The sequence below is a fragment of the Eleutherodactylus coqui genome, chromosome 12, assembly GCF_035609145.1.
Source record: "Eleutherodactylus coqui strain aEleCoq1 chromosome 12, aEleCoq1.hap1, whole genome shotgun sequence".
NCBI classification, from domain to species: domain Eukaryota; kingdom Metazoa; phylum Chordata; class Amphibia; order Anura; family Eleutherodactylidae; genus Eleutherodactylus; species Eleutherodactylus coqui.
In genome coordinates this window covers 7671323-7683975 of record NC_089848.1, presented here as the reverse complement: position 1 = coordinate 7683975, position 12653 = coordinate 7671323, and the positions used below count along the sequence as shown (strand labels likewise).

The window sequence follows — 12653 nt, the reverse complement described above, 5'->3', positions numbered from 1 at the left end:
TCACACTCCCGTGGCTGCCCGGTTGCCACTAGAACATGTGCGGGACCGTCTGGGATGCCAACTACAACAGTCTACTAGTTTGCACGACCTAGAGGCTCAGTTACAACAAATGTGGACTGATATGCTGCAGGATACCATAAAATGGGTGTATATACAAACATATATGTATATATTCAGTCAATTTTTCTACTTTACCAAATGGAAGTCCTTTTTGTTGCTTTTTTATACGATAAGCAATTCATGCTATGTGGTTTAGAGATAAAGAAATTATGGCAAAACAGTTGAATATGCTTTTATATATTTAATGAAGAATATGGATTAATCTAATTTAACATAAGAAAATGATCGAAGCTCAGAATATAATGCTGTAATATTGCTATTGAGGCACTAAAGTCGTCATTGTGTTGATATTATTGGACTTCATTTTGAGAAATTGTCTTGTCTTTAATCAGTTCAGCGATATAGTTGTCTTCATACCCCAATATACTTTTCAAAACCTCCACTGTGTGCTGTCCAATGACTGGAGGAGGCAGAGGAGCAGGTATGTTGAAACTGTTGAATCGTACTGCAGGACCTATAAACATAAAAATGACATTTTGTTATAGTTTATAAATAATGAATCAGGATATCCTTTCTATAAGGTTCTCTATTTCAGTTATAGGGAATATGTCAGCATCTCTCTGGCTATTTATCCAGTTGCATGGCAAAGATGCTAACATGGAGGACAGGCTACACATAGTTTAGTAAACCCTGAATTAGTATTTGAGATTTCACCGCTGTATGTAAATGAGGCTATAACCGGCCCATAGATAACATAGTAACATAGTTCGTAAGGCTGAAGGAAGACAATGTCCATCTAGTCCAGCCTGTCTAGCCTCCTGTTTTGTTGATCCAGAGGAAGGGAAAAAACCCCAAGAGCAGAAGCCAATTAGCCCTTTTGGGGAAAAAGTTCCTTCCCGACTCCCTAATGGCAATCAGACTGTTCCCTGGATCAACCCCTAATAGTTCCTACCTGCCTGTATACCCGGATCAACAAATAATCTTAGATTTATAGCCTATAATATACTTCCTCTCCAGAAAGACATCAAGTCCCCTTTTAAACTCCTCTAAGGATTTTGCCAACACTACGTCCTCAGGCAGAGAGTTCCACAGTCTAACTGCTCTAACAGTAAAGAATCCCTTTCTATGTTGGTGATGAAACCTACTTTCCTCTAATCGTAGCGGATGCCCTCTTGTTACCGTTGCAGTCCTGGGTGTAAACAGATCCTGGGAGACATCCTGTATTGTCCCCTCATGTACTTATACATGGTTATTTGGTCAAATAATATTTGAGTAAATAGTCCCAATTTGGATAGCCTCTCTGGGTATTCCAGTCCCCTCATTCCATTTATTAGTTTAGTTGCCCTTCTTTGAACCCCCTCAAGCACTGTGACATCTTTCCTGAGCACCGGTGACCAGAACTGTACGCAGTATTCCATGTGAGGCCTAACAAGTGCCTTATATAATGGAAGGATAATGTTCTCCTCCTTCGCTCCTATACCTTTTAATGCACCCCAAACTTTATTTGCCTTTGCAGCAGCTGACTGGCATTGGTTACTCCAGTTTAGTCTACAGTCCACTAGTACCCCCAGGTCTTTTTCCATATCACTTTTCTCTAGCAGTACCCTATTAAGCGAATATTGGTAACATCCATTCTTGCTGCCAAGTGTGCATAACCTTACATTTATCAACATTGAACTTCATTTGCCATTTTCCTGCCCAAGCCCCTAGCTTATCCAGGTCCGTTTGTAGTCGCACATTGTCCTCCATTGTATTAATTATATTGTATAATTTTGTGTCATCTGCAAATATTGAAATTTTGCTGTGCAGCCCCTCTATCAGGTCGTTGATAAATATATTGAAGAGAATGGGGCCCAATACAGAACCTTGTGGCACCCCACTAGTGACTGTGGCCCAATCGGAGTATGAACCATTTATTACCACCCTCTGCTTTCTATCATTGAGCCAATTTTTAACCCAATTACACATGTTTTCACCCAATCCAAGCTGTCTCATTTTGTATATTAGCCTATTATGTGGCACGGTGTCAAACGCTTTAGAGAAGTCCAGATATACGAGATCAATAGACTCTCCCAGGTCCAGCTTAGAGCTTACTTCATTGTAGAAACTGATCAGATTTGTCTGACATGAGCGACCCTTCATGAATCCATGCTGGTGAGGAGTTATTCCCTTGTTCTCCTTGAGGTGCTCATCGATGGCGTCTCTCAGAATCCCCTCGAAAATTTTTCCCGTTACTGAAGTGAGACTTACCGGCCTGTAGTTGCCAGGCTCACTTTTGGTCCCCTTTTTATAAATTGGAAACACGTTGGCAATGCGCCAATCCAATGGTACAACACCGGTCTTGATAGTGTCTAGAAATATTAGGTATAGCGGTCTAGCTAACTCATCACTTAGTTCCCTTAGCATCCTTGGGTGTATTCCATCTGGGCCTGGCGATTTATGGATTTTAATCTTTTTTAACCTGTTCTGCACTTCCTCCTGCGTTAGGTATGACATATTTTGCGAGGGGTTTATTTTATTCCCCTGTATCTCGTGTGGCATTTCCTTTTCGTTTGTGAATACGCTTGAAAAGAAACTATTTAATAGATTTGCCTTCCCTCCATCATCTTCAATGATTTCCCCTGCATTATTTGTTAAAGGGCCAGTGCTCTCCCTGCAAATCCTTTTGCTGTTAATATAGTTGAAAAATAGTTTTGGGTTTGCTCTCTTTGGCGATCAGTCTTTCCGCCTCCTCCTTGGCAATTTTGATCGTATCTTTGCATATTTAGTTTTTTTCCCTGTACGATTTTAGCGCTTCTTCGCTGCCTTGTTGCTTTAGTAGTTTGAATGCTTTCTTTTTTTCATTTATTGCCCCCCTTACCGTCTTGTCGAGCTACATTGGTTTCCTTTTAGTTGACATTCTTTTATTTTTAACGGGAATGAACTGTTCACATGAAGTGATTAGGATCCTTTTGAACTTTTCGCATTTGTCCTCCGTACTGGCATTTTTGAGGATGTTGTCCCATTTAATGTTACCGATAGTAGTTCTCAGCTGATCAAATTCTGCTTTACTAAAGTTTAGTTTGTTTGTCGCTCCCTGATAAGGCTTCTTATTGAATGACAGCTGGAAGTTGATTATATTGTGGTCACTGTTCCCCAAGTGCCCCTCAACCTGCACCCCCTTTATACGTTTCGGTTTGTTGGTTAGTACTAGGTCCAGAATGGCTCTCCCTCTTGTTGGTTCCTGCACCAGTTGGTTCAGATAATTATCTTTAATTACTCTCAAGAACTTATTACCCCTGTAAGATTTGCAGGTCTCATTTTCCCATATTATATCCGGATAATTAAAGTCCCCCATGATAATTACTTCATTGCGGTTTGACACCTCTTCTATCTGCCTTAATAGTAAATTTTCAGTTTCTTCTGTTGCTTTTGGTGGTCCATAGAAGACCCCTATCAGGATTTTGTTATTTTTTCTTCCCTGTATTTCTACCCACAGAGATTCCACCTGTTCGTCTCCTACCCCTATATCCTCCCATAGTCTCGGATTTAAGTTCGATTTGACGTACAGACATACCCCTCCCCCTTTCTGGTTCCTTCGGTCTCTTCGGAAGAGATTGTACCCCTGTAAATTCACCGCCCAATCACACTTATCATCAAGCTATGTTTCCGTTATTCCAACTATATCATAACTCTCATCAGTCATTCTTGCTTCAAGCTCACCCACTTTACCAATCAGACTTCGTGCATTTGTGGTCATTCAATTGATATCGTTATTTTTGTTTTTTAAATTAGTTTTGTTGCTATTCGTACTAATGGCTGACCTCACATTTCTAACTGTACTAACCCCCCCCCCCCCTGCTCGACCCCCATTCCCATTTCTTTGACCCAGGTCGCTATCTACACTGGCTACCCCACTATTTCTCATTTTGCTCTCCCCCCCAGTCCCTAGTTATGGTCCATTAACCCCTTAACGACGGCCCCATCGGGAAACTACGTCCTGCCTAAGTGGGCCTTAATCCTAGAGGACGTAGTTTTATGCATCCTCTTTGGATTGATGCCCACTGTCCTGAGGACGTGACAGCTCCATGCTGTCGGTGCCCGCAGGTAGCCGACAGCATGGAGCTGTCATCCCAGGATGCGGGCAGTCCCCCCCGGCATTGCGATCGGCGCTATCCAATGGATAGCGCTGATCGCAAAAAAGTAAACAAAAAGTGAAAAAAAGATGAAGTTTCAGCTCCCCTCATGGATCGCAACCATGGGGGGCGCTGAAACTGCTCACCGAGGTCCCCGGCAGTCCCCTGCTGTCCCCGGCGATGTCGGCGGCCCTCCGGTGTATTCTGCGCATGCGCGCCATCAGAAAACTGGCGGCGCATGCGCAGAAGCGGCAGTCGCCCGGGAAATTTAAAATTTCCCGTCTCCCGGCTACCTGCAGGTAGCCGAGAGACAGGCGATGCCGCCGGGGACCGCGGTGACCGGTCCCCGGACCCGTGATCGCCGTTTACCGGAGGTAAACGGCGATCGCGAAAAAGTTACAAAAAGTTGTAAAAAACAAAAGTTTCACCTCCCCTCATGGATCGGATCCATGAGGGGAGGTGAAAATACTTACCCCCGTCCTCCGAGATGTTCCGTGGCGATCTGCCATTGCAGCGGGACTCTGCGCATGCGCAGAAGCCCGGATCGCCCGGGAGATTTGAAATCTCCTGGCGCCCGGCTAGCAACAGATAGTCGGGCGCCGGTAGATGTCAGTGGGGACCGCGGTAAGCGGTCCCCGCTTACGTGATCGCTGCTATCCCGTGGATAGCGGCGATCATGGAAAAGTTGTAAAAAGTTAAAAAGTGTATAAGTTTCATCTCCCCTCACGGATCGGATCCGTGAGGGGAGATGAAAATAGTCCCCAAAAGTCCCCAAAGCCCCCAAAATTGCCGAAAATAACGGCAAAACTGCCAAAATGGCGGCGCATGCGCAGTAGAGCCTAAGGCAAAAGTTGCCTTGGGCATAGTGACTTGCAGGGACCAAAGTGATTGGTCCCTGCTGACATGGATGGCTGTGATATACCTATCACAGCCATCCATGTCATTTGTTTAGTAAATATCGCACACGATGAGTCCTGCGTATCTCTCCCCTGTCACTCAGAGTGATTTGTGACAGGAGAGAGATAGCTGAGAAAAATTGTGTGCGATATTCAGTGAAAAAACACAGAAAAAAAACCCGCCGCTGTCCCATATTTACCGCCCCTCGTACCCTTATTACCCCTCTACACCCGCGTCTGTTTTTTTTTTTAATTTTGGGGGGGGTAAAATTTTTTTTTTTTATTTTGTCTACCTCCTCACCCTGTCTTCGCCGCCCCTCATACCCTAATTACCCCACTATACCCACGTCCGTCTTTTTTTGTGGGTTACATTATTTTTTTTCATTTTTTTTTACGTCCATTTTTAAAAAATTTATAAAATGGATCGTCGACGCTATACCGCAGAGCAGGCGTATGCGATGCTCTTTGCATCAAGCTCCGGGAGCGAGGCTACCAGCGTATCAGAGTTTTTTTTAAGCGACGACTCAGCCTCTAGCGCTGTAGAGGCTGAGGTAGTTGTTGGGGCAGCAGGGCCAAGCATTGTGGCGCCTGCAACTGCGTGGAGTAACGCAGATGAATTTTTGCCCCGCATCCCCGCATTTACCGCCACGCCTGGCATAAATGCGGACGTCGCTAATTTCACTCCATTTAATTTTTTTAATTTATTCATAAGTGATGCCGTCCTGGATCTGATTGTCCGGCAGACAAACACTTATGCCTTACAATACATAACCGCGCACCCCGCATCGTTATACTCCAGGACGTGGACCCCCATTGACATCCCAGGAGTTAAAAAATTCCTGGGAATTGTCCTTCTTATGGGACTCGTAAAAAAACCATCTTTACGGTCCTACTGGTCTGCTAGCGCCGTTCACGCAACACCTGTGTTTGCGTCAGTAATGCCCCGCCAGCAGTTCGAAAACACCATGCGATTTTTCCACCTCGCCGATAACGCACAAATTCCCCCCAGAAACGACCCCGTGTATGACCGCTTGTCTAAGTTGAGGCCCCTTATAATTCTATTAAAAGATTATTTTAAAAACGTTTACACCCCAGAAAAAAATTTGTCGGTAGACGAGTCGCTAATGAGCTTCAAGGGCCGTCTATCTTTTCGCCAGTTCATACCATCAAAACGCGCAAGATATGGTGTAAAACTATATAAAATATGTGAAAGCGCGAGCGGATATACGTCCGATTTTTTTATTTATGAGGGCAGAGACCGCCACCTAAATCCCCCCAATTGTCCTGAAAATATCGGCGTGAGTGGGAAAATTGTGTGGGAGCTTGTGGGTCCTTTTTTAAATAAAGGGTACCACATTTACACGGACAATTATTACACCAGCATCCCCCTGTTCAAGGCATTACATGACGCAGACACAGGTGCCTGCGGAACGGTGCGCAGAAATAGAGTAGGGTTCCCACAACCCCTAGTTTCAAGACGCGTGGACAAAGGAGCGTCTTACGCGCTGGCAAAGGACCCCTTACTTGCGATAAAGTGGTGCGACAAAAAGGATGTTTATATGCTGTCCACCATTCACACAGACGCCTGCGTTGCAGTAAGGGAGAGGGGGGCTGCAACGCAGAAAATAAAACCGGTCTGTGTGACTGATTATAATAAATTTATGGGGGGGGTCGATTTATCCGACCAGGCTCTACAACCGTACTTGGTTAAAAGAAAGACGCGTGCGTGGTATAAGAAGGTAGCGATCTACCTAATACAGATCGCTACCTATAACGCGCACGTCGTCTATAAGTTATCTGGGGGCACGCTGAGCTTCCTCCAGTTCCAGGAGGAGCTCATCGAGCATCTATTATTTGAGACCACCGCACCTCGAAATGCATTGGAATCTGAGGAGGTGCGAAGGCTCACAGAGCGCCACTTTATGCACCCCATCCCGGAGACTCCAGGCAAAAAATACTCTCAAAAAAGGTGTCGCGTCTGCACAAAGCAAGGGAGGAGGAGGGATACACGTTTTTATTGCCCCATGTGCCCATCCCACCCTGGCCTTTGTAATTACCCCTGTTTCGAAATTTATCACACCGTTTTACATTATTAATTTTACTTTTTTAATTTCTTTATCACTTATGCCGCCCTATAATTTATTGTCCTGAAACACCAAAAGGAGGGGGGGGGGAGTGTTCTTTTTAGGGAGTCATTTTTATTTAGTTGCGCCCTGAAATCCAATAGGTGGTCCCTCCATTATAGGCCTAGCAATGTGTCCTGTATGCAAATTGGACCTATAATGGGGGTATTGCTGAACACAGAACAATTACCGCTATAAACCTTGGGGTACATCTCCCCAGTTTTCTCTGCTTAAAACAAAGAAAACTGTCATGAAAATTTCAAATTTATGAAAAAAAAATGACACAATCAGCTAAAAAAATCAAAATTGGGATTTTGTTCCTTTCGCTTTATTCCAATTCATTCAAAAATTGTGGAGTCAAAATACACAGTACACCCCTAGATGAATTCGTTAAGGGGTCTAGTTTTCAAAATGGGGTCATTTGTGGGGGTCCTCAATGGTTTTGGCAGTTTAATGATTCTACAAGTGAGCAATGAGGCCTGGAATTTATTCAGTTGTGCCCTAAAATCCAATGGGTGTTCTCTCCATTACAGGCTTCACCATGTCCCCAGTTAGCAGATTGGGGCTACAATAAGTATGTTTCTGAACGCGGGACAAACAGGGGTATCCATTTTGGGGTGCAAGTCTTCATTCATAAGTTCGCTGCACAAAAAACCTTTCTATTAAAAAGACACAATCAGCTAAAAAATCAAAATTGGGATTTTGTTCCTTCTGCTTTACTCAAATTCATTTAAAAATTGCGGAGTCAAAATACGCAGTACACCCCTAGATGAATTCGTTAAGGGGTCTAATTTCAAAATGGGGTCATTTGTCGGGGTCCTAAATAGTTTTGGTCGCTTAAGAGCTCTACAAGTGTGATATGGAGCCTAAAGAGCCTTCAAGCTAAATTTCTGTTCTGAAAGCCACCGACTACTCCTTTCATTTAGGGCCCCGTTGTGCTTCAAGACATAAAATTAGTGCCACAATGGGTATGTTTCTGAACACGGGACAAGCGGGGGTATCTATTTTAGGGTTCAAGTCTTCTTTTATATGTGTGCTGAAGAAAAAAATCTGCTTTTAAAATGAAAGAATTGCCAAAAAAATGAAAATCCCAATTTTTTCTTTCTGCTTTGCTTGAATTCATTCAAAAATTGTGGGGTCAAAATGGTCAGTACACCCCTAGATAAATCCGTTAAGGGGTCTAGTTTTCAAAATGGGGTCATTTGTGCGGGTCCTCAATGGTTTTGGTCGCTCAAGAGCTCTACAAGTGTGATATGGGGCCTAAAGAGCCTTCAAGCTAAATTTCTGTTCTGAAAGCCACCGACTACTCCTTTCATTTAGGGCCCCGTTGTGCATCGAGACATAAAATTAGGGCCACAATGGGTATGTCTCTGAACACGGGACAAACGGGGGTATCTATTTTGGGGTGCAAGTCTTCATTTATATGTGTGCTGAAGAAAAAAATCTGTTTTTAAAATGACAGAATTGCCAAAAAAAGAAAATCCCAATTTTTTCTTTCTGCTTTGCTTGAATTCATTCAAAAACTGTGGGGTCAAAATAGTCAGTACACCCCTAGATAAATTCGTTAAGGGGTCTAGTTTTCAAAATGGGGTCATTTGTGGGGGTCCTCAATGGTTTTGGCCACTCAAGAGCTCTACAAGTGTGATATGGGGCCGAAAAGCCTTCAAGGAAATTTTCTGCTCTGAAAGCCACCGACTACTCCTTTCATTTTGGGCCCCGTTGTGCATCGAGACATAAGATTAGGGCCACAATGGGAATGTTTCTGAAAACAGGACAAACAGGGGTATCCATTTTGGGGTGTCACTCCTTATTCTCATGTGCAATATAGAAAAAAAATATGTCTTTAAAATGACATATTTGCAAAACTGTGACTTTTTATTTTTTCTCTTCTAAATTGCATTAACTCCTGAATAAAAACTATGGGGTCAAAATACTCATGACACCCCTCAGTAGATACATTAAGGGGTGTAGTTTTTAAAATGGGGTCATTTGTGGGGGTAGCTATCATTCTGACACCTATGAGCCTTTGCAATCTTGTGGTGGTGCAGGAAAACAAAGTGTTTCTCAAAATGCTGAAAAGTAATGTTAAATTTGTATGTCTCCTAAATGGTTAAAAAAAACACAAAAGTTTTTCAAATGTGCATTCAGAATAAAGTAAACAGATGTAAATATATACCTTAGCAAAAATTTGTACAGTATGTTTGCACATATTTGCGTAATTACAGTTGAAAATGTGAAAAAATGACAATTTTTTCAAAATTTTCCCAATATTGGCACTTTTAATAAATATTCATAAATAGTATCCGTCTATTTTTTCCAACTATATGAAGTACAACATGTGGCGAAAAAACAATGTCAGAATCACTTGGATATGTAAAGCCTTTACGGAGTTATGCTATGTTGAACGACGCATGTCAGATTTCCAAAATTTGGCTCTGTCACTAAGGCGCAAACAGGCTTCGTCACTAAGGGGTTAAAGGGGGTTTCCAATAAATAACTACAATGGTGACTATGTAAATTCAATACTTTGAATTTTAAGAATTAAGTTATGAATGAGAGAGAATAAACACCAGATAACGCATACTGAGAATGCTAATACAGTGATTTTCATTGTACACCCTTGGGCAACATGCTCTTATTACAGTATCTGGGACAAAGCTTGAAGGAACTCTTCAGACAAAAATGAAACATTGGGGGAATTTTTATCACGGCAGCGAGGTAGTTTTCTGTCATCAAAAAGTCACAAATTTTTGTGCGAAAAGGGTTTGTTGAAAAACTTTTTGACTTTTTGTTGTGGTACCCTTCTCACTCCACTCTTTCAGTGTCTCGAAAAAGAAAGTGAAAATTATGTAATGTGGTGTTCTTACACAGATTTAAGAAATGCAACTTTTTAAAAAGTCACAAAATTTGTCACAATGGTCCTTTTGTACCTGGGTAGTGTAAAAACTGACTCCACATATTAGACATATTTAAAGATCCAACTAATTTATCCTCAGCATGCAATATTTGCTAAATTTGTTGCAAATAATAGCAAAATGGCTTTTAGTAAAATTGACTTAAAAAAGAGACACATAAATGTCTCCCACTTTGTCATTAGACCATGAGTGGAGAGGAGCAGTGCATGACACAGGAATTGGGAGAGGATGTGGCCTTGGTGGCTTCACTCTCATTGAAATTAATGGGAGCTGAAGTGGCTATTACACTTCCACGTTTGTCCACGATGCTGTAAGCAAATGTGCTGGAAGTGTAATAGCTGCTTTTGCTTCCATTGATTCCCATCTACTATGACGCAGCGGGCCAGGCAACCAGGTTATCGTTGGGGAACCCATGCAACAGGACCGGCCATTAACTGTTGCTGACCTATCCTGAGGATGGGCCTTTAATTGTTTTTGCAAGGAAAACCCCTTTAATCTACAGTATATAATAAAGATGATTTGATAAATATTAAAAATAAAATAAATGCAAAGATCAGTAAAAAGCAGGTGATTAGACCAATATTTTCTGTGGCCAGACTTTGATCTGAAATCTTTATAAACGTTTTTTAAAATTCAGTAGTCCAACTTTATTAGAAAATTATTAATTTTGTCACAGTTTTTTTCCAGTCGTTATCTTGATTGCTTCAGTCTCTGTAGATAATCCCAACAGACCTTGTGAAGTTGACATCAGGGCCCTATGGAGGTCACAGCATCTGCTCCATCACTAGTTCTTATTTTCTAGTAGATAGTTCATTATAACTTTGGCTCTGCATTTGGACATACTGTAGAGCAGCAATCTAAAGAAGTTGGGTCCAATCAGGGGCATATATGTATACATTTCTTTAACGTGGAAGTCTATCAGTGACAGATGGCATCTGTTGGACATATACTCTTTTTACATATTTGTTTAATATTTCATGCCATATATCTCAGGGTGTAAATGCAGGAGATAAGAGAGAGAGGTGGAGCAACCCAGTGGTGGTGCTTCTTGGTCAGCTAGGACCAGATGTCCATGGTATATTTGTGGGTAGTGTGGTGTAAGGAGGTGCTGCCAGCCAGTTGATACCTGTATGTAACAAGTTATGTGGAGAATGACAAGCAGCTAAAAATCTGGCACAAGAAGCAGCTAATAAAAAATGAGATAACGATTCGAGAACAAATAGTTTCTTTCTATTGGATAAAAGCTTAGGACCAGCAAAAAATCTCTGTTGTATGTTACCCCTGTCAGTCATTTTTAGTCCTCTCATATTTTAGACTCTTAGTTTCCATTTTATGTGTTTCCCTATTTTTGCTTTCTGTTCAGTATCCCACTATATTTCCAATGTATTGTTCACCAGTATTCTATCCCAGCTACACTGTAGAGGTGGCCTTGACCATGAAACATGTTTTTTCTTGCTGGTTCTTAGCTTTTATCCCATTAAAAGATACTATTTGCTCTTTAATTGCTACCTCATTTTTAGAGAGTTGCACCTTGTGTCAGATTTTTAGGTACTTCTCAAGATGTATCAGGTTTAGAGGCAGGTCAAGGAAGTACCATATAGGAAAGGAAATATGATGGAAGGATCTAAAACAACTGTGAATAGAGCGTAAGGATAGTTTCACATCTGCACTGGGGACTATACTTTTCTGCTCCCCTGGGGGAGCAGAAAAGAGGAATCTCCATGGCCTAAGGCTGGGTTCACACGGGACGGATTTGCAATGTAGAATTTCTGTGTGGCAAATCCGCACGCGGCTCCTACTCCCAGGATTAGCCAGCCATGTGGACGAGATTTTGCAAAATCGTGGAACCAGCGATGCGGCGCGGATTTGACAGCTGCAACATGTTAATTCTTTTTTTTCCCCGTTGTGGCCTCACTCTTCTCTATGGGGAGAGAAAGCAGCAACGGAATGCCGACAGCCAAACCACTCCATTTTGAAGCTGCGGGTCTCCTGCGGAAATCTCGGGGCTTTTCAGCGCAGCCAATCCGCAAGATTTCCGTGGGATTTCTGTCCTGTGGGAACCCAGCTCAACGGTTTCTACTCTGAACAGAATCGAACAGCGCCAGGTGAACCCCAATGACTATAAAAGGGTTCACCCATTTTCCACCCAGCTGGACGGCTTAAGGGCAGAAGAAAAAGTACTGCATGCATCACCTTATCTTGAAGTATTTTCAGCCACGTATGTGACAGAACCTTCAGCCAGAGGTTCCAACGTAGATGTGAAACCACCCTTACAGATATTTAAACAGATATCAAATCTAAAATAAAAGCAAAAAATAACATTTTGATTTTTTTTAAAAAGGGTTTTGAATATATCTAAATCTTCGTCGTTTTATCTTTTACAAAACCCTAAGAAAACTGTTTGTTTATCCAGTAACTTCCATGGGACTTTGTGCACTTGGATTGATGGTTCTGAGGTAATATGAGACAACTTAAAATATACATTATGCTAGTGTCATTTCAAATACACTTTACCAAACCAAATGATCATTGCTGAAAAATCCC

General features: G+C 42.1%; 1 protein-coding gene across 2 annotated transcripts in view; it reads right to left on the bottom strand.

Moving 5' to 3' along the window:
* Positions 1-295: 295 nt before the first annotated feature.
* Positions 296-12653, bottom strand: part of SUGCT (succinyl-CoA:glutarate-CoA transferase) — a 992617-nt gene continuing 980259 nt past the window's right edge. Inside the window, exon 14 of one of the 2 annotated variants that reach the window (XM_066584998.1) lies at positions 296-574. In XM_066584998.1, coding sequence (XP_066441095.1) covers positions 411-574 — 164 coding nt within the window. In that variant the 3' untranslated portion in view covers positions 296-410. The remainder of the gene's footprint in view (positions 575-12653) is intronic. The other variant, XM_066585000.1, reaches the window with a different exon arrangement.